This window comes from Thamnophis sirtalis, unplaced genomic scaffold (genome assembly GCF_051295495.1).
Source record: "Thamnophis sirtalis isolate CommonGarterSnake01/CBP01778 unplaced genomic scaffold, rThaSir2_p1.2 scaffold_2, whole genome shotgun sequence".
Lineage (NCBI taxonomy): Eukaryota > Metazoa > Chordata > Lepidosauria > Squamata > Natricidae > Thamnophis > Thamnophis sirtalis.
Window position 1 is genome coordinate 39,184,812 of NW_028261382.1, and position 26,384 is coordinate 39,211,195.

The 26,384-nt window shown below is 55.0% G+C and overlaps 1 protein-coding gene across 1 annotated transcript; it reads left to right on the forward strand.

Annotated features, from left to right (window-relative positions):
- Window positions 1-25,967, forward strand: ADAMTSL4 (ADAMTS like 4). The gene is given in 22 exon segments (XM_087704999.1): window positions 1-79; window positions 416-473; window positions 10,005-10,169; window positions 11,193-11,256; window positions 14,313-14,642; window positions 14,645-14,979; window positions 15,238-15,950; window positions 15,953-16,152; window positions 17,004-17,106; window positions 17,732-17,868; window positions 18,012-18,216; window positions 18,383-18,543; window positions 18,683-18,782; window positions 19,382-19,641; window positions 19,644-19,698; window positions 20,227-20,356; window positions 21,181-21,385; window positions 22,084-22,257; window positions 22,472-22,645; window positions 23,083-23,262; window positions 24,097-24,241; window positions 24,482-25,967. Coding segments are annotated over 20 exon segments (3,846 nt in total). The 5' UTR covers window positions 1-79; window positions 416-473; window positions 10,005-10,137; the 3' UTR covers window positions 24,625-25,967.
- The last annotated feature ends 417 nt before the right edge of the window (window positions 25,968-26,384 follow it).

Below are 26,384 nucleotides of genomic sequence, written 5' to 3' on the forward strand. Positions count from 1 at the left end.
GCCGCCGGGAAGGAAGCGCTGGAGAACTTCGGGCTCCGGCGGGAAGGTCCTTCTCCCCTCCGGGCACCTGAGATGGCAGGTAGGGGGCTCGGGCGGGGAGGGGGCGCCTCCCTCCTTCCCTCCCCCGCTTCTCTCTCTCTCTGCGCCGCTGGGACTACAAAGCCCAGCTGGAGGAGCTCCGTCCCTTGCCCCCTTCTCCGCCCGGGACGTCTTTGGGGAGACCCACCTCTGCCCCCCCCCCAGCCCGGCCTCTTCAGCTGCCCCCCCCCAAGCCCCCTCCCCAATCTGGGCGAGCCTGAGCGAAGCCCCGAGTCCGGCGGCGGGCAAACCCAGAGACAAGCCGCCCTCGGTCGCCTGAACCCCCGCGGACCCTCTTCTCTCTAAGCCGCCCCCCCCCCTTCTCTCGTCACTCCAGACGGATGACCGGCCTGCCTGCGGCTGCCCGGGGAAGCACCAGGCGATCCTAAGAACAGGTGAGAGAGAGACCCCCGCCGCTCCTTCCCGGCCGCCTTTGCCCTCCGCCCAAAGCGTTAAGGACCAGGGCAGCGCTCTGTAGATGCTCAGAGGCATCGCCTTAATCTGGGCTCTGCCCTGCTCCGCTTCATTCTCTCCCCTCTTTGCCCCGAGAGCGGTTTTGAAACAAGTTTAAAACAAGTTTTTAAAAGTTTTTCCAGAGCGGAATATTCTGCCCATCCTGTGCTTTTCAGCCTCCCACACCCCCCCGCCACCATTCTGATGCCCACATCCTGCCAAACCCCCACCCCGAAAATTTCCACCGGACTTTCACCTGGCGCCGTCCTCCCTCCCCCCCTTATCTTTCTTTATCGGGGGTCTTGCTAGAAGAAGCCAAAAGAAAAGAAAAGTAGCTAAAAAGAAGGGTGGGCTTGGCGGGGCGGGGCGGGGGGGGTGTTGAAGGAGCAGGGCCTCATCCTGACATTCCGCGAGGCTCTGTCGGTGCAGAGCGGGGGGGGGGTCGGTTGGCGGAGCCCCTCCTTTGGCCGCGCATCAATGGCCCATTCTTTCGCCTGGCCTTTGAAGGCGCCTGGCTCTGGACCACCCGGGAGAGGAAGGACTTTAAGAGGGGTTTTTTTTGCTGGGCTGGTGAGCACGAGGCAGGGATTCACACACACACACACACACACAACACACACACCCGGGCTGCCTCCTCCAAGGCCCCTGGGGGGGGGGTGCGCACGCGGTTAAGGTGTGTGTTGGTCTTTGCGGCTCCTTTTGAGGACCCGTAATGTGATAGGAAGGGAGGGGGAGATACTCCCAAGATTGGGAAATGTCAGCGCTGCTATTTTAATGGGGGTGGGAGGGCATTCTCTTCCTCTCTTCCAGCCTTCCAAAGGGGGTTTATTATCCCTCTCCCTCCACCCCCACAAAAAAAAAACAACCCAGGTGCTTTTCCCTGGTCCTTTTCAGGTAGACTGCCTCTGACAAGGGAGGCTTGCTGGATTTGCCTGTGCAGAATGGAGGGGAAGGGGGGGGAAGGCCTTAAAACGAAACCCCCAACTCTTCTCTAACCTTTAAAACGCTTCTAAAATAGCCAGAGATCCTGGAGAGGGAAGAACTGGGTGAAAAACTTAATGTTTTTTTGGCTTCCAAAAAAGTTTAACTTTGGAAAGAGGCAGCTGGAAACAGGGTGGCTTGAGAATTCCCCCCCCCCCCCCGGGAGGGAGGTCTTTCCTCTTTGCAACCCCCAAATTTCGGGGAGGGTTCTATTGCAACTTCAACACCCCTCCCCAAATTTCCCTACTTTTGAAGTTGTTATTAAGGAGGGAAGAATTGCGTGGCCGCCCAGGGCAGAAGGCTGGTGGGTTGTGGGGTCTCCCAGCCCCCTGAAGCTATTTTGCTGCTTTCGAGTTCCTCTTTTTTTTTTTTTTTGGTTCAGCTTTGTTGTGGAGATGGGTGGCAAGGCCTACAACACAGCCATGGTGAAATCACAATGGCCAAAAATAACTGGAGTTGTGTGAAAAAAAAAAGTTTTTTTTTCCATCCGACTAAGGAACTTCCTCCTGATGTCCAAAATAAGACAGACCACGAATTATTTCTTTGGTAGAAGGTGGGAATCCCTCCCTCCCTCCCTTTCTGATCTGTTGAGAGTTGTGTAGCTCTCTGATTTTACCATCTGCACCAGCTTTGCCAATCGGGCATCCTAAAAAACGCCCCAGATTTCAACTCCCATCGTGCCTCCTCCAGAGAGAGCGTGATTTTTATTTGCTGTGATTTCCACGTTATTTGGTGGGGTGGGGTGGGGGAAAATGTTCAGGCTGCCCTGAGGAGGGGAGTGGAATTCAGGAACTCAAATCCCCTATCCATCAATGCCACCAATGCTTGGGGAGGGGGAGCTTAATTAGCAAATGCTCAACTGCCTGTTGGGGGGTTGATAGATGGGTTTGGCACAATTCCTGCACCCAGGACTTCATTTCTTTTTCCAACAGGATCCTGAGAACTGGGAGGGGGGGGCAAAAAAGGAACAGACACCCCCCTTGGAACCGAAAGTTTTCTCTCCCGCCTCTTCCCTTCCCTAAATACATCACACAGGTGCTTGGGATGAATCCTGGGGAGGGGGTGATTTAGAAGCAGGAGCCCAGACTGGAAGGAGCCACTTGGAAAGGAAAGGGGGGGGGCAGTTGTTTGTCTTCACCTGCCTCCCCTCCCAAAAGAGACGGGGCGGGGGGGGGAGATTCCCGTGTGGCCACCTAAAGGCCTCTGTCCCGTCCTTCCTGGTGGTCAGCCAGGCCGAGGGCTGCTCTCATTCCCACGCCTGTCTCTCCAGGATGAAATCTTGCAGCTGCAGGCCCAGCCCGGCCAAACAGAGGCGAATTCTGACCCAAATTGTGTGGCTGTGTTTGTGCGGGACAATCCATTACTCATCTTTTGGCGGCCCAGCGGGATTGTTTTTGGTCTCCCATGTGCGCCAGCAAAAAACCGCTCCCCTCCTTTCCCTGCAGCTGTAAATGTGCCCCTCCACCCACCCACCCCACTTTGCATTTTACAGGGTGCAAAGAAGCAGAGGGGGGGGGTCTCCCTTGCTGCAGGGTGTCTTCGCTGGGCCCTCCCCATTCCGCTTTGCTCTGGGGAGGCCGGAGGGTTTTTTCCTGCATTGCTTCACCGCTAAGCAATGTGCTGTTTGTGGGGGGGGGGCAGATCCTCCCTTCAGCCCCAGGGTGGGAAACGTGGAAGCCTGCCCCATCCAGAGGACTTTAGGGGTGTGTGTGTGAACGTACTTGGCCCTGGGCCTCCTAGGTAGAGCTGGGGAAAATTTAGGGGGGGGGCAGGTAGCGTCCGAGGGGGTTGGGGATGGGAAATCTCAGCTCAGCTTTTTCTCTTTCCTGTGGGAGTGGGCGAAAAGGCACTCTGCGCATGCTCAGAGAAGTGCGGGAGTCCCGTGTGAAAAAGGACGAGGGTCTTCCATTCTTTAGGCCAGCCTGTTCCTTGCAGCCTGTTTTCTTCTGCAAAGGGCCTAAGTCTCCAGGGGTTGAAGCCCCCCCCCCTTGTGGGGAGGAGGAGGAGGAGTCTTTGGGGTGCCCCCTCCCAGTAGGGAACGCTGCTTTACCGGTGTTTTCTCAGAAGCTCTGGCGTCTCCCAGAGTCGCCCGGGGGGGGCTGGATTTAAAGCCCATCTTCCCCTTGGCGTCCCTGGGACGGCCATCTTGGTGTTAGTGCTGGGGATGATGGGAGCTGTCATCCCAGGGAGCAGGAAGGCGGGAGTAACCTCGTGGGCTGGGCAGGGGGTGGGGGGAAGACAAGGGGAGCCAGCCTTGGCCAGGCCTTCCTGCTCCCCAGTTCCAAAAGCAGAGGAATTGGGGGAGAGGGAGGTGCCTCCTCTTTAAAGGTGGAGGGCTGAGGGGCCACGGTTCTCCCCTCCCCAATCCAGAGGGGAGGGTCACATTCCTGGAGGTGACGCTGCTGCCTTCCCCGGGTGACGCTGGGCTGGGCGGTGGGCTTTCGTGGGGAGGTCAGCTGAGCCGGCACCTCCTGACTGACCCCCCCCCACTTCCAGGGGAGCGTGGATGTCCTGCCAGCTCTCGGGCCGGCCTCGGAGGGCCTCTCTGGACACGCGAGAAGCACGGACACGCATCCACATCTGCAGAGGGTGGGCCAGGTTAGGAATGTGCGGCTGGGGCTCTTTTGCAGTCCTGGGCGGGGGGGGGGGGGGCTGCTGCTTTGAGAGTCACCAAGACCGCACCCCCCCCTCCCCACCAAGAGTTTGCAAACATCCTTGCAGGAAACCTCCTTCCTTTGAAAATGAGCCCGAAAGTTTTGGAGTGGGGGGGGGGAGACTTTTAATGCCCAACCCACAGGGGGTTCTGACATGTAGCCTGCACCCCCCCTCCACCCCCCCTCCTCATGCTTAGCTTACATACAAGGCTTTCTCGACATGTCTTCCAAAGTTTTTTTGCTGAAATCTCTGTGGTGTGTATGTATGTGTGTGTGTCTTCCTTGTGCAAAGATGCTGTAAAAGTGGGGAGGGGTGCAGTTTTAAAAGGGGTGGGTGGGAGTGCAGAGGAGGGGGTGGGGGGGGGCAAGAGGTCATGCAGCCCCCAAATCTGCAGAATGTCTGTTTTCTGTTGCAAAGTCAGCCTCTCTCTTGTCTAAGCTAAATGGGGAAGGGGCTTTAAGGGGTGGGGGAGGAGGAGGAGGAAGAGGAGGAGGAGGAGGAAGGCTCCTCCACTTGTGGTGATTGTGAACCAATGACTGGAATATGCTTTGGTCCCCCCCCCCCATCATCCCTTGGAGAACTTTCCAGGGGTTCCCTTTGATCCCGGGGAAGGAAGGCCCCTCCCCAAATCCTGGAAAGCCACAGCTGGTCAGCATGGAGAATCTGGTTCTGGATCCAGCAACTGCTGAACTTGCCAAAGCGTCACATGTGGACTTCCAGAAACTTTCCAGGATGCTGGACTTGGCCGAACGGCCAGTGAAAGTCCAGCAGGCCTCTCCATCCTTCTCCGGAGCTGAGTGGACAGTCCAGGAGGACTTCTGTCCTTCCATCCCCACCGGTGGCCCCGAGTGCCACCAGGGCCGCATTTGCAGGGATAATCCAGGCCAGCGCATTCCAGTGGCCAAAGCCGGGGGGGGGGATCCTTTCTGTGAGTGTCGCCTGGAGTAAATGGCCGCCTTGTAAGGCATGTGGACTAGAAGTTTGTTTTTCCTTCTACAAAGCGGGCTAAAATTTTTCTCTTTCTTTTTCCTTTTGCAAGGCGAGGCTCTTCAAGCCTGTGTCACCCCCGCCCTCCCCTCCCCACCCCGGCCCCTTCCCAAGGCAAATCCAGCCAAGCAACCCCCCCCCCCTCTCAGAAACCAACTTTGTTGTAACTTGATTTCCCAAAGCCGCATTCTTCTTGTCCCTCCGCTTAGTTTTGACGAGTTTCTAAAGAAGTATTTCGCGATAAATCAGCCTTCCGAGTTTAGATCTGGCTCCTTCCAACCTTAACCCTTCCCGCATTAAGGATTTCAGTTTCTCTTGAGTTGTTTCCTCCAGCGTCCTGGTGGGATATTTAGAGACTTAAATGGGGGTCTTTGCAGGTGGCTGGGGAATGTTATTTTTTATTTATTTAGTTTATGGCATACAGAGGTCATCCAATGCGCAAATATGAATTTAAATGAAGCATCCACTATAGGTGGGTGTGTATGTGGACAGTACAATATGCAAAATAAAATATTAATGGAATAACAGTCGGAAGGGACCTTGGAGGTCTTCTAGTCCAACCCCCTGCTCAGAATACAGAATAACAGAGTTGGAAGGGACCTTGGAGGTCTTCTAGTCCAGCCCCCTGCTCAGGCAGGAGATCCTATAATGAAGACAAATGACTGTCCTGTCTCTTCTTCAAAGCCTCCAGTGATGGAGCCCCCAGGTCTTCTGGTGGCAAGCTGTTCCACTGGTCAATTGTCCTCCCCACTGCTAGGAAGTTCCTCCTTAATTCCCGGGTGCTTCTCTCCTTGATAAGCTTCCAACGGATTACTTTCTCAACCCTGGCAGTGTTAAGACGGGTGGGTTCCCACTCCCAGAATTCCCCAGCCGGCATGGATGGCTTGGAAGCAATGCAATGAAGTAAGAGGAGGCGTGGCCGGCTGGGGAATTCTGGGAGTTGAAGTCCACCCATCTTAACACTGCCAAGGGTTGAGAAAGACGGGTTTGAGCCCCCCTCAGTTCCACTCCCCAACAGCCCTTTGTGGAACAACTAAATCTCCATCCCTCTACGACTCCGCCTTAGAATGGTGCCTTTATTAAGTTTTTTTTTATCCCAACTTAATTTTCCTGACAGTAAGAACAATGCAAGTACTCCAACATTGGAGGTTTTCAAGATGGGACTGAAGAGCCCTTTGCCTGAAATGGTTGAGAGTTTCCTGTTTGAGCACGGGTTGGACTAGAAGACCTCCAAGGTCCCTTCCGACTCTGCTATTCTGTATTCTGAGCAGGGGGCTGGACTAGAAGACCTCCAAGGTCCCTTCCAACTTTGTTATTCTGTATTCTGAGCAGGGGGCTGGACTAGAAGACCTCCGAGGTCCCTTCCCACTCTGTTATTCTGTATTCTGAGCAGGGGGTCAGACTAGAAGACCTCCAAGGTCCCTTCCCACTCTGCTATTCTGTATTCTGAGCAGGGGGATGGACTAGAAGACCTCCAAGGTCCCTTCCAACTCTATTATTCTGTATTCTGAGCAGGGGTTGAACTAGATGCCCTCCGAGGTCCCTTCCGACTCTGTTGTTCTGTATTCTGAGCAGGGGGCTGGACTAGAAGACCTCCGAGGTCCCTTCCAACTCTAGCCTGATTGAGACACGCTGGCTTGGAGGCAGATTCGAATCCTGCCGAGCTTTGAGGGGTGCCCAGTGGCTGAAGGAGCGGCTGGCGTCTCCTGCCTGTCTTTTGGGCGGCCTCCGCTTGCCCTGCTCCTCCCAAGACTTTTCGTGACTTCGGCACATTTTCTGCCCAGGTCCCCAGTCCTGCTCCGCTGCTCAAGGTTGGCCAGAGCCGGAGGCTCCGACGTGGTCCGCCGGGTGGGAAGGGCGGGCTTCGCAGGTCCGGCGTCCCGCTGGGCCGGCCGGTGCGTGCGATTAAGGGCGCTGGCACCTCGGCCTGGAGACTGGCCTTGCCAGACCCCCCTCCCTCCCCTCCCCTCCCCTCCCCTCCCTCGCCCAAGAGCGGAGGGTGGCGCTGGTTCAGGCGAGGTGCTCGGCTGGCCGGCCCGGCCGGAGAGGGAATTGCGCCGGCCGGGAGCGCAACCTTGGCGGTGGCCGCTTCCTTCCCTCTCTCTCTCCGGCCGCTCGCCCAGCCAGCGCCGCTTCTCTCTCGCGAACTTTCCAATCCGCCGGCCAAGCAGAGGGAGGCGGGCTCGTTTTGATCAGCCCCCCCCCCGCCTCCCCCTCTGGCTGATGCTCAAGTAAGAGGAGGGGGATTAGCGGAGGGGGATTAGCGGAGCCAAGAAGGGAGGCAGGCGGGGAGATGCTCACTCGACCACGAAGCCTCCGCGCCGGGAGTTGGGTTTGCATCCCGCTGGTTGTTTGTTTTGACTTTTAGCAGCAAGAGAGAAGCCCCCCCCCAATGCCCATGTCCCCCTCCCTTCCCTTCCCGGCGTCTCTCCCGCCACGGCTGCCCTGGAGAGGCGCCCGGAGCGCTCTGCGCGTTCTCAGAAACTGTTTTGCGGTTGCTACCGCTTCGCCAGCAGTTCCAACCTCAGCTATCCGAGTGGTGTTGGAGGGGCGGGGGGGGGGGGGAGGGCTTGTAAGGGGAAACTCACGTGGAAGCAAAAAGCGGGTTCAAAAGCCTTGGCGCCTGTGTGGGTCGCCAGGTCGAGGGAGGCAGAGATGGAGGCCTTTGCTAGCCGGGCTTCCCAGATGTTCCCAGATGCTGTGAGGAGCGTCCCTGACCTGTGGGGGTCGCCTGCCTGGGCGGCCTTGCAAGAGCTGGTCCTGGTTACAGAACCAAGTAAAATAAAACACTGCATTTTTCTTTTTAACTTGGCCAAGCAGAGGAAAACTTGGTCCTGCGAATGCAGGCTCTCTGTCTCTTGAAGATGGGCCTGCATCCATCCTCCATCCCCCTGGTTTGCACCCTTCATCCAGGAGTGGCCCTCACTTTGTTTTGGGAAAATCCTAGAAGAGAGGAGGGGGGGGGAGAGAGAGAGAGAGACAGAAAGAGAGAGAGAGAGAATGAATCTCCCTTCGTCCCTTCATTTTCACCCTCTTGGCTGAAGTGCGTGTAAATCAGGCACCCAAAGTGAGCTGTGGATTTTCTCCTCAGCCAGATCTAAATCTTGCTCCTTTTTTTTTACACAATCGCTTTGCAAAGATTTCGTCTCCAGCAAGAACTTTCGCTTCTCCTTTTGGCTTTTCCTTCCTTAAATTGCGTTTCCAGGGTCAGCCGTTTCGGTGGCTTCAATCCCTGCCCTTTGCCCACATCCAATCCGTTCCGCAATGCGTTTCTGGATCGGTGGGTGAGTGTGTGTGTGTCAAAATATTGGCCTTGTTGTGCTGCGTCCCTGGAATTGGCTCCAAATAATAGGGGGGGTTTCTCTCCATCCACCTGCGCCCCCTAATTCTTTTGCTGCAAATTCTGGGAGGGAAAAAACTTCCCCACTTACTGCACCCCTGTCAGCCAGCACCCCTGTCAGCCAGCATGAGGGGTTACTGCGTGGGGTGAGCAGTGTTTTTTTTAATGTTTGGAATGTTTGGAATGTTTATTATAATTTATAGGCCGCCCTTTTCCCTGAGGGGACTCAGTGGGGCACCAGGGAGATGGCAGAAAAGGGTCTGGGCCTGAGGGTCATCTCAGGACCCCCTCGCAGCCCCCTTTCCCACACGCCTCCAAGCCAGGGCGCAGCCTTTTGGAAGCTTTCCCCTCTGGTCTGGTCTGGGCCATTGCTGGAAAGATAAACAAGGAATGCGGCTGGTATCTTTGGCCTGGACATCCGATCCTGGGCAACGTAAGAAAACTTTGCATGGTTCCCAGCGGGATAAAAATACCGCCGGACAGATTAGAAAGCGGGCCTGGACAAACAAGAGCCTGGGAGACCAAACCTCACAGTTAGGTGGCCATGGCAACCCTCACCCTCCGAATTGTGGTGTCATATTTTATGACTCTGGCAGGGAACACAAGGAAGAAGATTGAAAGAAAAATTAGAAACTGGTTGGTGTATGTGTGGGGCACTTATTATTATTATTATTATACAATTGTATCACAGCGGCCAATTGTTTCGCCGGATTTGGCATTGGTTACTAGTCGGGCCCCACCATCATCATCATCATTATTATTATTATTATTATTATTATTATTATTATTATTATTATTATTTAAAGGGTGGAAGGAAACTTTACCATTCGGCATGTGAAGGATCGCTGGGTGCCCGTTCATACGAGGCCATCCATGAATCTGTCTTGTACAAAGACATGATGGCAGGTTTTTAATTCCCCAGCCAGCCTGAGGGGTGGGCAGCCTCGAAGTCGGCACAAAGGGCAGCGGGGTGCGAACCGGGCAAAAGAACTGGCCAGCGATGGGCCAGGGGATTATGGGCCCATTTGGGGAGAAGAGGAGCTTCTGGAAACCAAGAAGGGAATTGGCAAACGTTTGAAGGAGGACATTCTACGGGGGTGTCACGTGGCAGAAGGCCCCAGATTGGGGTCTGGGGTTTTCCTGGCGGAGTGGAGGCCCCCCCCCCCCCCGGGGCACTTCTGGGTTCGCTTTTGAGTCTTTGAGAAATTTCTTAATTTCCGCTTTGCTTCCTCCCATCTCCGGGTGAGTCACGATTCTTCCTTTCGGAAGGTCAGCGCAAGGTTGAAAGTTGAAGAAAAGTTCAAAAGCTTTAAGAGAAAGGAACACCCCCCCTCCCCAAACACACATTCCTAATCCATTGGCCAAATTTGCCCCCCACCCCTCCTTCCCTCTTTTTTTTGCAGAATCTGGAAGTCAATATTTAAAGCATTTTACAGGTTCCGGATGTTGACTTTTAGCTCTCTGCCATCTCTTTTTCTTCACTCCTTCAACTTTATTGCTCTTCTACTAGGGGATCGGAAAGGTGGTTCCTGAAAGGGGGGGGTCCCCTCCCCACCCCCCCAGAAGAGATGGGCGGGCAGGGCAAGCCTTAAGCCAAGGAGGCCGCCTCTCCCTTCCCACACCAAGACGCAGCCAGAGAGGCGATGGGAGCAGCGGGCCAGAGCCGCATTGGGAGGTAAGGCTGGAGAGAAGTGGGCTTGAGGGGGGAGTCCGGACTGTCGAACCTCTTACTCTTCACATGTATGCTTGTTGCCCTCATGAGGACTGGAAGCTGCTTTGTAGCCCTGGTTGAGTGATTTTGCATCTCTAGGGGAAATTTAAGAGGGGTGAAAAAAATATTTTGGCTTCCATGGGCTCATTGTAAAACACGATCGGTTCATCCCACAACTTTTCCATGGCTAAAAAAACGGGAAGGAGGTTGGATTTTCTGCACTTCCTCTTTCTGGAAAGTTCAGGTAACCGTTTACCCATCCCTGCCACGACAGGTAGAAGAGATTCCACAGCTGGGAGATGTGGGGAGGGGGCTCACTTGACCCGGCCAGTGGCAGAAGTCCCGGAATCGCTCCCATCCCATTCCCCCCCCCCCCGGAAAGAAAAGCCAAGAATACAAAGGAAAAGCTTGGAATTATTCTGATCCCCTGTGCTCCCTTCCAAGATCTTGGGGTGACGAGCCCCCGCTATATTTGGTGGCAATTTTGACACCCCCCCGTGTCACAGGCTCTGCTGGCATTGTTACACACACACACACACACACACCAGGTGGATGCTGTGTGTTTGTGTGCATGTCTAAACGTGTGTGTGTGTGCTTTGAACAGATGCCCACTTTTGTCACCCTCAAAACGAAGGGTCTCCACGCTTGGAGTCTGGTGGACTCCAACTCCCAGAATTCCCCAGCCGGCCACGCTGGGTTTTGAAGGCCACCCGTCTTAAAGGGGCCACGCTTGGAGACCCCTCCTCAAGATGGACTCAGCCGGAGGGAATCAGTTTCAGCGAAGCAGCTGACGGGGAAGAGGTGCCTGGGCAGAGATATTCCCATCATGCTTTGCTCCTGCAGCATCCTGGGATGCGGCCGTGTTGAGTACCGTTTGGCCACCAATTCTTCGCCTGGCACAGCTGCCTTTCCCCCCCAAAAAACGCAGCGGCTTCCAGCAGTGGCCGCCTGGAGGAATTCAATCCCCGCTGTGTTATTTCTTTCTAGGTTTTGCTTGGCCGTCTTCTCGCTGACGTTCTCCCTGGTGGCGTTGAGCCTGGCCTCCGAGAAGGTGAGTCATTGCCAGCCAAGAGGGTTACTCATCCGCTGGCCCAGAAGCCCAGAGGGAGCTTGGTGTGTGTGTGTGTGTTTGTGTGCGTGCATTTTCCCAGGGACGAAGCACCTCCCCTCCTCTGGGCTCCATCGAAAGGGGCCTCCTCGATTTCATACACCAGCCCTGAAACTCCCCGGAAAGTTGTGAATGCTCCAACACTTTTAAAGAAGAGACTGGATAACCATTTGCCTGAAGTGGTGTAGGGTTTCCTGCCTAAACAGGGGGTTGGACTAGAAGACCTCCAAGGTCCCTTCCAACTCTGTTATTCCCATTCCTTTACAAAGGACGAAATATGTTTTGTGTCTATTATCTGTGCTTGAGGACTAGAAACCTGAAGAAATCAATTTGCCCTCCATGGCTCAAAAGTTTGGCCCGCTCCAAAGTTTCCCCTCCGCAATCAAATTCTCACAAACAAGAGCTGTTCGGGGGTCGTGACGCAAAACATGGGACGCGCCATCCTCACTTAGCGACATCGGTGGGGACGAGCAACTCCGTCCTTAAGCAGAATGGTCACTAAGCGTCGGGCGCGTCTCTGATCTCACTCCAGCTTTGCTTTGCAGACCTGGGAAGTTTAAAAGTGAGGATGCTAAGTGGTGTTTTTTCCCCGGCACTGTCGTAACTGCGAACGGCCGCAAAATGAACCGGTGGCTAAACCAGGGACTGTTTGCATTAGCTCCGTAACGTATTTTTGGTGAAAATAAATCTGGGAGTTTGATGGTTTTAGGGAATAAGGAAGGAGGGATTAGAGGATGGAAAAGGTCTTAAGGTTGATTTGAAGTTTCCAATTTTACTTCTCTGCATACCTCAGCGTTTATTTGACCGAGAAGATGACAAGTTTTGGCAGCCAGCAAAGAGTTTGCAATTCGGGTTTTTATCCTGTGGATTAACTGTATCTTTTAAAAAGCCAAGAAATATCCCCCCCCCTCCCCTGCAAAGGATATTCTAAATGTCCTCTGATTCTGACTCTCACCCTTCCACGTTTCAAGAGCCTCGTCTTTTTAAAACACATCACTCAGAACTGTAAATCTCTCTTGGGGCTTTACAAGCAGGGCTGGCCAGTCTTATGCAGCTGAAATCCAGCAACAATTCCTCCAGGGGAAACTGGAACTCCCTGCCTTGGAGGGGAGCAGAATTAAAAAAGATTTACTGCCTTTTTTACAGGTAGCAACACCCTTAAAATAGATAGAGACAGTCTCTATCGGCCCCTTTCTGGTTCTGCATTCCTCCTGCAAAAAAAACTGGCTTTTGGTGGTGGGTGGCGAATTTAAGACTCCTAGAATTCCCCAGCCAGCATGAAAAGTAAGGGAAGGAAGGAAAAGAAAGAGAGCGAGAGAGAGAAAAGGAAGAAAAAAGTGAAAGAAAGAAACAGAGAAAGAGAGAGAGAGAAGGAGGGAGATGTGAATGGGAAGGAAAGGAAGGAAAAGAAAGAGAAAAAAGAAAAAGAAAGAGAGAAAGAGAGAGAGAGAGAAGGAGGGAGATGTGAATGGGAAGGAAAGGAAGGAAAAGAAAGAAAGAAAAAAGAAAAGAAAGAGAGAAAGAGAGAGAGAGAGAAGGAGGGTGATGTGAATGGGAAGGAAAGGAAGGAAAAGAAAGAGAAAAAAGAAAAAGAAAGAGAGAAGGAGAGAGAGAGAAGGAGGGAGATGTGAATGGGAAGGAAAGGAAGGAAAAGAAAGAAAAAAGAAAAAGAAAGAGAGAAAGAGAGAGAAGGAGGGAGATGTGAATGGGAAGGAAGGAAAAGAAAGAAAGAGAAAAAAGAAAAAGAAAGAGAGAGAAAGAGAGAGAGAGAGAGAGAGAAGGAGGGAGATGTGAATGGGAAAGAAAGGAAGGAAGGAATAAGAAGAAATAAAAATAATTATCTGACACCCCCCCCCAATTGAACCAATGGCACTTTTTGTATTAACTGCCCACCCACCCAAACCTCTCCCTGGCTGGACTGCTTAGCAAAACCACCTTCATTTTATTAATTGTTTCCTTTTATGGCTGAAAAATGTGCCCTTTTTCTTCCTCTCCTCTTCTTGGTGCCCCTCTGACGTCATCGGCTGCTGACCCAAAGGCCACCAGCTGGGAAGCCTCCTGGACACCTAGGAGCGGAGGAGGGAGGGGGGGGAGAAAGGGGTACCCAGGCCCCTTGTTAGGACTCTTGCTTGGAAAGGGAGAGAGGGAAAACCGCTGGGAAGGCAGAGAGAGAATGGTTGCAAGCTTTCAAGGATCCATTTAAGCCTCTGGGTTTAAAAAGTCCTAAGGTTCTAGCCCTCAAGGCTCAATAAGTGTTGCTCAATAAGGTCATTAAAGGTCTTTAAAAGACTTTAAAAACAGACTTTCAGATGTTTTTCAAGGCCATGTGACCCATTGAAAGTCATTAATAATCTTTAAAGGTCTTTAAAAGACTTTAAAACAGACTTTCAGATGTTTTCAAGGCCATGTGACCCATTGAAAGTCATTAATAGTCTTTAAAGGTCTTTAAAAGACTTTAAAAACAGACTTTCAGATGTTTTCAAGGCCATGTGACCCATTGAAAGTCATTAATAATCTTTAAAGGTCTTTAAAAAGACTTTAAAAGACTTTAAAAACAGACTTTCAGATGTTTTTCAAGGCCATGTGACCCATTGAAAGTCATTAATAGTCTTTAAAGGTCTTTAAAAGACTTTAAAACAGACTTTCAGATGTTTTCAAGGCCATGTGACCCATTGAAAGTCATTAATAATCTTTAAAGGTCTTTAAAAGACTTTAAAAGACTTTAAAAACAGACTTTCAGATGGTTTTCAAGGCCATGTGACCCATTGAAAGTCATTAATAGTCTTTAAAGGTCTTTAAAAGACTTTAAAAACAGACTTTCAGATGTTTTCAAGGCCATGTGACCCATCGAAAGTCATTAATAATCTTTAAAGGTCTTTAAAAGACTTTAAAAACAGACTTTCAGATGTTTTTCAAGGCCATGTGACCCATTTTTCGCAGGGAGGTGCGAGGCTGACCTGGGGTTGCCAAATTCCCGTGGATCTTTCTCTTTCCCGCAGGTTGCCCCAAGGACTCCTAGGCAGACCTCTGGGGAAGAGGCGGCGGAAAGCAGGGCTCCGGGCGTTTGGGGCAGCTGGGGATCGTGGTCCTCTTGCTCGCAGCCCTGCGGCCTGGGGGTCTTGGAACGGACCCGGAGCTGCCAGTCCCCTTATCAGCGGGACCCCTGGGCCGGGAGGACGGACGGGGCCCCACGGCCAGCAGGCGCTCAACAGCAGCAGCAGCAGAGATCCCACTTCGGGGAGCGTCCGCCTCGCCCGTCCGGACGCTGGCCGGCTTTCCCTCTGCGTTCGGACGGTAACTCTTGGCCAGCCTCGTCCGTCTACAGGGGAAACCCCACGGCTCCACCAACCGCCATGTCCGTCAGGAGGCCGGGGCCGCCGCGGAAGGAACCGTGCCCGCTTCCCGCTCCGAGGCTCCGAGGGACTCCAACCCCTTCTTCGAGGCCACGCGATCTTGGGGAACCCCTCTCGGCCGCGATGGATTCCCCAGCCAGCCCAGGCCTCAAAGGCCGTCCACTGCTGGGGGCTCCAGGACCCCTGCCCAGAAAGTGATCCCCTTGTACAAGCCAGCGAGGCAGGGGGGCCGAGAGGGGGGCTGGAGCCAGGAAGAGGAGACCCCAGGAAGCTGGGCAGCGTCTCCGATACCGGACCCCCAGGCGGACTGGAGGTGAGTCTCCAGGACCAATTGTGGTGTTGTGTGTTTGTGTGTCAGCAATCAGGGAGGGATGCACTAAAGTTTCCATCACCCCCGGGCACTTGAGAAGGGGGCCACTCCCTCCACCCCCCCCATCGTCTCCTAAGCCTTTCTCACCCCGCCTGGCTTAGCTTTTGGGAGGAACCCCCAGGGAAAATGGGGCGTCCCCCACTCCCAATCTTGGCCTTCTCTTCCAACATTGTCATCCGGCCCCAACGTTGTGTCTTCCAGGTCCCGAGTTCGAGAGACCATCAAGCCTGGAAAATACGGCTACGGCCGGGTTCCCTTCGCCTTGCCTCTGCACAAGGGGCTCTCCGAAGAGGAGGGCAGCCCCCGTTTTAAGCGGCACCATGGAGAGAAGACCGGGGAGACCCCGCCCTCCTCCGCCCCCTCCTCGCTCCTTCCGGCAGCCAAAGAGGAGCAGCCCTGGGGCGAAACGCCTTGGATCCCCGGAGCAGAGCGGCTGGAGGGCCTGGCAGGAGCCCCTGAGGACCCCACGGGGGCAGCCGTGGGGCTGAAGAGCAGACCTTCTGGGGAAGGGGACTCGGCAGCCCCCAGCAGCCCTCCCCAGCAGGGCCCCCACTCTGTAGAGGAGGAGCCCCGAGGCAACATCCCGGGGAGGCCCCCAAGACCCCAAGAAGACTCTTCCTCCGCGCCTCATTCCGGTGGGAGCCGCGTGGCTGCGGAGGGGGCTGGGGGCTCCTCTTCTCAAAGACCCCCACCACACGCCCCAAAGGACCTGCGCCGGGCCCCCCCAGTCCCCAAGAGCCACGTCTCTGCTTCCCAAGACAAAGGGCCTCGAAGGGGCCCCAACCCACGGGACACACCGGGCCGTCCCCCCCGACTCAGCCTGGACCCCCACCTGCCCCCCAGCCGGGCCCGTTCTCGGAACCAGAGGCAGCAGCAGCAGCCGCGGGGGGCTGGCCGTGGCCCCCGGCCCTCCCACCACTCTTTGTGGACCAGCCTGGCCTCCGTGGCCCCTCCGAGGCCGACGTCTGGCTGCTCCACCGGGGCAGCCCCCTCCCCTTGCACGCTGGGGGGCAGAGACCGCAGGCGGAGACCCCCCAGTGGAACCTCTACGCCCCCGGCACCGAGACCTTCCACTGCGAGGGGGAGAGCAGGCAGTTCAGAGCCTGCAGGCAACAGGTGAGCCCCCCCGGTGCCCATGGTGCACAGCCTCCCTGGAAAAGCCTCATGGGAGTTCTTGCCACTGGCACGCATTTATGACCAGGGAGGGGGGCCTCATAAGCGCCATTTCCAACCTCCCCAGCCACCTCCAAGAAGCCAGAGTGATAATAAAAGGAAATAATAATAAAATCCTCTCCACTGAATGGGTGGCCTTGAGGACTAGTGGCATGAAGGTTTTCTTTCCAAATTCTCCACCATGGGGGGTGATGCAGCCAGCTGGAGGGGGAGGCTCCTTTGCTGGGGGAACCACAAACAAAATGGAAGCAGGGAAATGTGCGTTCTTTCTCTGCACGTCCTGGGAAGCTGCCACTTTTCCAGCATCCCCTTGGCCAGTTTTCGGTGTTGCGGGAGGGGAGGAAGGTCGCCGGGCCTTTGGAGTGGACACCTGACCCGTCCTTGACCACACTTCCCTGCTCCTTTGGGGGACGCACCTCCCGAGCCCTTCTGAACAACAACGACGACAACAGGGTTTCCGTGTTTACACAACAAACCCACAATGCCAAATTCCCAGAAATAGTTTTGTCCCAGTTTCCTGGCAAGGCATCAAAGCCAAACGCACAAAAGCCCCCTTTTGAATTGGCGTCGGCCGCTGCCCCTTCGTAGCTGGGACCTCCTTACACCGGACGGAGCTGTCAGGGTGACCGGGGAGGGGGGGGTCCCCACTTCAGGGGTGGACGGGACACTCCCAGCCACACCCAGAGGGGGGAATCCACAGGCCCAAGTGTAGCAGAAGAAGAAGCAGGGTGGGTGGGTGGGTGGGTGGGTGGGGGACACTTCAACCGGCTCTCCTCTTCCTTGCTCTTCTGCAGCCGTGTCCTCCAGACCGCCCAGACCCCCGCACCGTCCAGTGCGCTGCCTACAACGACCAGGAGTTCATGGGACGTTTTTACCAGTGGGAGCCCTTCACGGAGGGTGAGTGATTCTCCGGATACCTTCTCCAAACTGCCTCTGACCACTGGGGAGGGGAGGCTGAGCCTGGAGAAGGTGGGTGGCCTCCCTCTTCCCTCCATGGCTTATTCTGGCTTCTGGTGGCAGGGAGTTCCGCAGAGTTCTCTCTGTCTGTACTGTTTTGCAGCTTTAGTTCAGGTGCTGCGTATCCCTGGGAGTGTGGCGGGGGGGGGGGATTAGAGGCAGAATCTTGCACAGGAGCTTACACACACACACACACACACACACACACACACGCAGCATCCCCCCCTAGCAGGGGTCGGGAACCACCAAGGTCCCTTGATGACTTGAGGGCTTCAACTCCCCGAATTCCTCAGCCTGGCTGCCTCAAAGAATTCTGGGAGTTGTAGTCACCATCATCCAAGGGCCCCCTCCCCGTATAGGGACCCCCACCCCCCACCTTGTCCAGATCTCAGGGCTGACAATGTAGCTGTGGTGCTGGCGCCCTCTACTGGCGAGTGCTGGGAGTGCCCGTGATTGCAATTCAGTATTTCCCAACCAAGGGATTGTAAAAGAGTTTTAAGAGGGGGGGGAGGGTATGCAATTGGCGGAGGGTCTCCTGATTCCCATCTTCCTGGGCCTTTCCTAGTGTGGGGCTCCCGGCGCTGTGAGCTGAACTGCCGCCCCCTCGGCTACCGTTTCTACGTCCGTCACACGGAGAAAGTGCAGGACGGGACGCTCTGTGAGGCCTCGTCCCAGGACATCTGCGTGGCCGGCCAGTGCCTCGTGAGTCGCTCGGCTTCCGGGGAACGGAGCCGGGGTCCCCGCATGCAGGGTCCCTTCCAACTCTCCAGAGCGCTGGAGGGGCCTTTTGGGGGAGGGAGGGAGGTGGGGGAATCCCCTGGATCCTCAGCGGGATCTATTTCCAGACCCCCGGCTGTGATGGGATCCTGGGATCGAATCGCACCCTGGACGAGTGTGGGGTGTGCGGAGGAGACCACACCGCCTGCAAACTGGTGTCGGGCAACTACAGCGAGACCAACGTGCCCATCGGCTACCACCGCATCCTGCAGATCCCGGCGGGGGCCACCCAGATCCAAATCCGGGAGATGTCCCGCAGTCCCAACTATCTGGGTAGGTCCACGACGGAGGATTCTCCCTGCTTGCGTTATCCCAGGAGGCCACGCGTGGCGTGAGATCTCCCTGGCATTACGAGGCCCCGAAGGAGGGGTCCGGGGGTCAGCGGGGCTGGGTGTGGAATGACACGAGACCCCTCCTCCTTCCCCCCCCATCCACCCAGCCCTCCGTACCCAGAACGGCAAGTCCATCATCAACGGCAACTGGGCAGTTAACCCTCCCGGACACTACGAGGCAGCTGGCACCGTCTTCGTCTACAGGGACCAGGAGGAGGGGGAGCTCCTGACGGCCGACGGACCCACCACCAGGCCCGTAGAATTGTATGTGAGTAGTGGGGGGCCGCTCCGGATGGCCTTGGCTGCTTGAGGGCCCGTGTGGCACCAGGACTTTCTGGAGGGGGGCAAAGGGGGCATAGAGGAGAGGACGGGGTGAGTAGCTGCCACTTTCCTTGTCCTCCCCACAGATGATCTTCCAGCAAGAGAACCCCGGGGTTTCCTACCAGTTCTTGCTGGCTCAGCCGGAGGATTCCCACCGCAGCGCCCGGAGGCCTCAGGAGGGGTTTGGTGAGCAGCCTTTCCCACCCCCTTTTCGGGTCCGTGTTCAAGTCTTCCCACACCGGGAGCTCCCTCCCGCCCTGCAATTCTTCAATGGGAGGGTTAGAATTTAACACAGGCAGCCCCCAAGTTGCACCTGCTGCTGTGGCCTAGAGGGGGAGCTCTCGCCTCAACACCAGGAGTTTGTGAGTTCAATCCTAGGCAGAAGCAGAGGTGGGGGTTGGACTAGATGACCTGCAAGGTCCCTTCCAAGGCTGTTAATCTGCTTAGTGACTGAAGTTAACACAGCACTGAAAAAGTGACTTTCACACTTACTAAAGGCGCACCTTCCTGTGGCCACGTGATCGGAATTCAGACCCTTGGCAGCTGACTCGTATTTGTGACGACTGTGGTGGTCCTCTTTTTGCGACCGTGTGAGAAATAGGGGGGAAGCCAGATTCACTTAACAACCATGTTACTAACATGGTGATTCGCTTAACAACTGTGGCAAAATGAGGCGAAACTCACTTGGCTGTCTTGCTTAGCAACAGAAATTTTGGGCTCTATCGTGGTCGTAAGCCGAGGACCGCCTGTAAGCCACTCTAATGAAACCTCCCATCTCTTTCCAGGTGCTTCGGCCGTGGTGGAGCCTCCAGCTGGCAGGGCACGTCAGCTGCCTTCGGCCCCCCGACGGAGCCCTGTCCCAGGCCAGCTGCCCCCCTCCTCTGCCTCGTGGGGCAGCCCCCGTGAGGCCCCTCCCCCTCCTGCCCCAGCCAGCCAATCGCGGAGGAGCCTGGAGACTCTGCAGCGCAGCGCCCGGGTCCCACCCCTCCCGCCTCCCCCACCCCCCGTCCGGCTCCCCTCCGAACCCGGCCAGGATTTTGCCTGGAGGCGCTTCGGCAACGGCGCTTCGGCAACACGGAGTGCTCCGCCTCCTGCGGGAAAGGTGAGTCGGGAAGGGCGGAGAGGCCACGCCCCTTCCTGCCAGTTCCTAGGCAGGTGGACTGCTCCTGAGCAGGGAGGTTCGGCGTTTGCTCTGAGCCGCTGGGGTCTCCTTTGGAGAATAACACCGTGATGATGATGATGAGGAGGAGGAGGAGGAGGAGGAGGAGGAGAAGAGGGAGGAGAAGGAGGAGGAGAGGGAGGAGGAGGAGGAGAGGGAGGAGGAAGAGGAGGAGGAGGAGGAGGAAGAGGAGGAAGAGGAGGAGGAGAGGGAGGAGGAGGAGGAGAGGGAGGAGGAGGAGGAGAGGAAGAGGAGGAGGAAGAGGAAGGGGCTATGAGGACAATCCATGATTTTGCCTGGATTTTCCACGGGGCATTTCAGGTGAGCCCGTCCCAAACTCAGGGCAAAGATCAAACTTGCCATACTTGTGTCAGCCGTGGGGAGAGACAAGGAGCTGTGGAGACCCCCAATTTTTTTTTGACCCCCTCCAACCTCCCTCAGCGTGACGGTTTCCCTTCCCTTCCCTTCCAGGCTTCTGGAAGTCCGTCTACCGCTGCGTCTCTCGCGCGTCCCAGGAGGAAGTCGGGGAAGAAAAATGCCACCAGATCCCCAAACCGCTTGTGGAGGAAGAGATCTGCAACACGGACCCCTGCCCGGCCTTGTAAGCCGCCAAACCTTCCCTCGTTCCCCCCCCCTCCCCACAACCTCCCCTCCTCCCCTGGCTGAGCCCAGCACCAGAGATTCGGGGTCCGGAGGGCATCTCCCTGGCCCTCCGGTCGGCCCAGTGGCAGGGAGGGGGGCCTCGGCCAAGAGATCCCCCAACTGTTTTGCGTTGGGGACCCCCCCGAGTAAAGGTCTTTGGAGCACAAGGGTTGGATCTAACTTTGCAGCCTCTGGTGATCTGGAAAGGTTTCCCCCTCCCTACGGTGGTTTTATCCTTCTGCGCAAAGCGGATTAGAGCCTGGCTGGAATTTGTGAGCCACGGAATCTGTTCCCGTGGAGGTGGGGGGTGGAAAGCATTTTCTCCTGGATCGTTTTCCCTGCTGCTTAACTCGCTGGGTGCCCAAGGCAGGACCCACCACCCTTAAACACTCAAAGAGCCGTTTGGACACAGAAAAGAAACACCGGGAGCCACAGAAACCTTCCCTTGCCTGACTATTTCCTGAGCAGCTACAAAACTAGTTGAATTAAACGCTCTGTTTACTTCTGAAACTTTCATTTACTTGGATGTAACCATGGTCGGCCTACCGGCGGTCGAAAAACTCAAAATATTGCGGGCCGGCGGGTGTCGCACATTGGTGGTTGGGAGGTGTATTTCGAGCGACAGGGAGCCACGGCAGAGGGAGGAAGGAGCCACTTGCGGCTCCGGAGCTGCCGTCTGCTGCTCCCTGGCCGAAGGGAAACGATTAAAATATCAGCCGTTTTCGAAACGTGCGACGACACCCTCAAGTCGTAATGGTGGCGTTTTGCAATTCCCCGTTTCAGCTGGGATGCCGGCGAGTGGTCGGCCTGCAGCCGGTCTTGCGGCCCCGGAACCCAGCACCGCCAGGTCCTTTGCCGGCAGATCTACGCCAACCGCACCACCATGGTGCACCCCCAGCGCTGCGGCCACCTGGAGAAGCCGGAGGCTACCCAGGACTGTCAAGTCCACTTCTGCAGCCACTGGGAGGTCCAGTCCAACTGGAGCTCGGTGAGGGAGCCGTGGAGGGGTTAGTGGGAGGGGGGTTCGCTGTGCCCAGCCTCCCTCCTGGGCATTGGAGCCTGTGTCCCAGAGCAGGGCACCCATTTTCCCCCAGGGAGCCAGGAGAAAAATCTCCCCAGGTGGTCCTTGGCGTACAACACTTCGTTAGTGTTTGAAGTTAGCAATGCAAAAAAGTGACTTACGACCCTCTCTCACACTTACGACCATTGCAGCTTCCCCACGTGATCAAAATCCGGATGCTTGGCAACCGACTCGTACTTACGACGGTTGCAGTGTCCAAAGCCAGTGTGGAACCCAGATTCACTCAGCCGCCGTGTGTGGCTAATTTAACAGCCGCAGTGATTCGCTTTAACAACTGTGGTGGCAAAGTGGGACAAGACTCACTTAACACACTTCTTGCTTAGCAACATGAATTGTGGTTGTAAGTCGAGCCCCCCCCCCCCGTGTTTATTTCCCAAGAGCAGGATTCCACCCTCAGGTTCACCGCGGCCCTTCCGGCCTCCCCCAGAGCCACCGCCACCAATTTCTAAATCAGCCTTTGCACCCGTTTGTCTCCGGTGCAGACTGGACACTAAATGGATCGCCGGGCTCTGCCTTTGGCCGCAAGAAATGTGGGAACTGCCCCCTTTAATGCCGTGTCTTTGGGCCCTTCTGCTCCTTTTCTCCCCTCCCTCCCCCCCCCCCAGTGCTCGGCCCTTTGTGGCCCAGGCCACCGGACACGCCGCGTGAGCTGTGTCAGTAACCACGGAGAGCTCTTGAGGGACACGGACTGTCCGGATAACCACCGGCCCCAGAGCAGCGAGCCGTGCACCATGGGCCCTTGTGTGCGGAGCTGGTTTTACAGCGACTGGAGCAACACAGTAAGAAGAATGCCGACCCCCTTTTCCCACCCCCCACCCCCCAGTTTTCAGACCCTTCCGAAGCTGGTCAGGACGTTGACATCCTTTCCCCCCGCCTTTTGACGTGGCTCCCTTCGTCTCTTCCTCCGCTGGATTCTCGCGGCCGCCGGAACGTTCGGGTTGGGGGAAAATCAAGGCGAAAGCGGATCCTGACGTTCTTGCCGTCCTCTTTCAGTGCTCGGCTGACTGCGGCACCGGCATTCAGCGCCGCTCGGTGGTCTGCCTCTCCGGCAACACGGACGGGCAGGCGGACGAAGACTGCGCCACCCCCAGGCCCTCCGACATGCGGGCTTGCGACGGAGGGCCCTGCCAACGGGTGACTCGGTGGTACAAGGGTCCCTGGAGTTCGGTAAGGGCCGGCGGAACTCCCCCTGGGTTTCTCCAGCCTTTCCTCTGTCGCAACGGCTGGAACACCCCTGTTGCTGGGGGTGTGTGTGACATGAACGCCACCTTCCAGGATTCGAGGGGCTGCCCCAAAGAAGATGGGGGGCGGGGGGGGTGTTTCAATTTATTTTCCAAAGCACCAAAAGGCAAGATGGAAACTAACCAGGGAAAGAAGCAATCTGGAACTAAGGAGAAACTTCCCGACCGTGAGGACAATTAGCCAGTGGAACAGCTTCCCACTAGATGCTCCCAACACAAGAGGTTTTAAAGAGGAGGTTGGACTAGAAGACCTCCAAGGTCCCTTCCAGCTCTATAGTGAATGACTGGGCTGTTCTCCGCCCTCGCCCCCCAGGGACCCCCACTCTTTTCTGCCCCTCAGTGTCTCCTGCCCTCTTTCCCTAGTGCTCGGTCGAATGCGGCTATGGGACCCAGAGACGGGACATCATCTGTGTCAGCAAAGAGGGGACGCAGTTCAGTGTGACGGAGGCCGCCGAGTGTGCCCACTTGGAGAAGCCCCCTCCTCTCCAGCCCTGCGTCGGGACGGACTGTGAGGCCCGCTGGTTTTCCACCAACTGGAGCACAGTGAGTGTGGGGGGGGGGCAGGCTTTTTTCCTTTAAAACAACGTTTTTTTATTTTTTATTACATATTTTAACTTCTTTTAGTGTCTCAGTTTTCCCCCTTCTACATCTTCTGTTATGCATAGTTCATTTTATATTCTATTTTCACATTTCACATTTCAGTCCTTTTATTTCCATTCCCTATTTTCCAGCTTAACTTTAATTTCTTCCTCGTAGATAAACAATATCATCCTCATTGCCTCTCCAAGTTCTTCAAATTTCACGTATCATTTCCGTCTATTATTCTGTCTTACCATCGATAACACACGCATATCCTCAGATTTAATTGTATACAGTAAACATTTCACAGAGTTAATGATCCACAATTAATAGTATTAATCTATTCCCCCCCCCCCATCATGTTGGCTATATAAACCATTGGCTACATTTACCGAATTTCGTTCTATTCCGCTGGTAAATCCTTTCCCTTCTTTCCTCCTTTCAACCTTTTTCTCTTCGTCTCTCAGGAAACTTCTCTTCTCTCCATCCATTCGCCTAACATGTTCTTGCAATTTCCGTATTCTTTCTGTCCAGTATTTTTTCTCCTTTTTAATTATATTGTTGTAGTGGGGGGGGGCAGGCTTTTTTTGTGGGGTGGGGGGTACAAAACCCCTTCCATGCCAAGCTACCCACACCCCTTTCCACCCAGAGAGGCTTCCCTAACTCAGGGAAAACGTCACGGAGCTTTGATTTGTGTTAATATCACTCCGAATTTATAATCAATGGGGGGGGGTGCAGAACTAGGGAGGGGGGAGGGACTTTGATCTCCCCCCCCAATGTTTCCTTTTGCCCCCGCAGTGCTCCAGGTCTTGCATGGGGGGCGTCCAGGCGAGAGAAGTCCAGTGTCTGACGCAGAACAAGACCTTAAGCGCTGGCTGCCCCCTCCACCTCAAACCAGCCACCAAGCGTCCTTGCAACAGCCAGCCCTGTCTTCCTTCGCTTGGTAAGCCCCCCCCCAATTCCTCCCCCCCCCCAAGGAAAGTGGAATGAGAAAGACGGCAGAGCAAACGAGGGAGGGGGGAATGTCTCTGGTCTTTATAGCCAGTTCGGTACTTATTGGGGGCAGAAGAGAGAAAGACCCTCCCCATTTGTTTATTTTCCTCCGTGTTTGAGTTGTTCCCCTGTCAACTGGGGGCCTCAAGCCTCTCCCCCACCTCTTCTTTTCCCCTTTTCCCTCCGGTAGATGCTGCCTGCCGGGACAAATACCCCAACTGTGCGGTGATTGTGCAAGCTCGTCTGTGTGTGTATTCATACTACCAGTCTGCCTGCTGCGTCTCCTGCTCACACGCCTTGGAGAGGCGGCACGTGGGGGACCCCAGCCGGTAGCATTAGCGGATTCAGGCTAAAGGGTCTGCCTCCTGCCCCCCCTTGCTTCAATGGGGGAAGGGAAGGGAGCCCCCAAGCTCCAGGAGGACCCACCAGCATGTCTCCCATAAGGAAGCCAATCTTTTGGGGGGCATAGCCTCAGCACCCCAGCTTTTGCACTGGTGCCTCTGCAGCGGCAGGGAAGAGTGCAGAGCAATGAGGCATGGATTGGCTCATGGACCTTGGAACTCCCCCCCTGGCTGTGGTACATGGAGCTTCAGAGGATTGGAGGCTTTGGAACCCCACAGCCCACCCCTCACACATACACCCCCCCGTGAGGCTAACGCCGGATGTCTGTTATATTCTTGCTACTGGTTTTTACCTCCTGGACACACCAAAGTTCTTTTCACCAAAGATTCAGGAAAAACAGAAGAAGAAAAGACACCGAGAAAGGATCCGGTTGAGGGTCCATCCCGGGAACCGTTTCCTGAATTTGCAAAAATTTAGTCTCTGGGAAGAAACATCTGCGGCTCCAGATGCAAGAAGCCCAGAGTGAAATTTCAGAGTGCTTTTTTTCATGCTGCCTTGGAGTGGGGGGAAAAAGAGTGCTGTGCTTTTTGGCTTTCTATACCAGGGGTCCCCACCCCAAACATGGCCACTTTAAGACTTGTTGACTTCAACTCCCAGAATTCCCCAGCCAGCTTCTGGGAGTTGAAGTCCCCAAGTCTTAAAAGTGGCCAAGTTTGAAGACCCCCCCCCTCCCCACCAGAAAGGACATAAAACAAATGACAATATTTATCAAAGGAAAAGTTACAAAGAGGATATGTTGTGTTACATTTTCATCATCCACAATGGATATTCCCCCCCCCCATTCCTTTTCCCGCAGGGCAGCTAAATCCAGCAAGTCCTTAAATTTAGAATAGACTATAATAACAAGAGTTGGAAGGGACCTTGGAGGTCTTCTAGTCCAACCCCAGGGAAGCCTCTTCCATTTCAGACCAAATGGTTGTCCAATCTCTTTTTAAAAACCTCCAATGTTGAAGCATTCACAACTTCTGGAGGCAAGCAGTTTCGCTGGTTAATTGTTCCTAACGTGTTGATATCAATTCTTCTAAATTTTGAGATCCAGCCGTTAAAACTTCCCTTTTTCACTCGGATGTGCAACAACATAAAAGATGCAGCAGCTGGGCCGAAAAATCTGGTTATCCCAACCTTGAAAATGGTTCCTAGAGTGCTCAGATTATATATATATATATATAAAAATATAAATATAAATCTATATATTTTATATAGAGAGAAATGTCTATGATAAAAGCTGAATGTATGCCGATTAGTTTTGCCCATCTGTTTGTCCCCTTCATTTCCCCCCCCCCCCCGTCTAAATCTTAATTTATTTTTTATTAAAGATTATTTGATTTTAACCCAAGGCGGTTTTTGTCTTCGCTTTAAGGAGGGAGTTTGCAGGGAGGAAAAGGGGTGGGTGGGTGGGGGTCTTTTTTTTTTTTGCAATTTGCGGGGTGCCTTTGTTAAAACGGGGCCGCAGGGACAATGGAGCTGCCCCAGCCAGGCGCACTCTATCTCAGTCCTCTGGAGCAAGCAGCCCCCCCGGGGACCAATTCGGAGGATGCTCCAGATGCATGGAAGTGAATTAGGGGGGGGGGAATCTTTTCCCCAGCGCCCCCTTTTCCACCTGCACCTCCCAACTTGTTTTAGGGGGGGCAGAATTAACTCCTGGGCTATTGCACTTCGAAGCGCCTCTTGCATTCGGGCTGCGTGGGCGA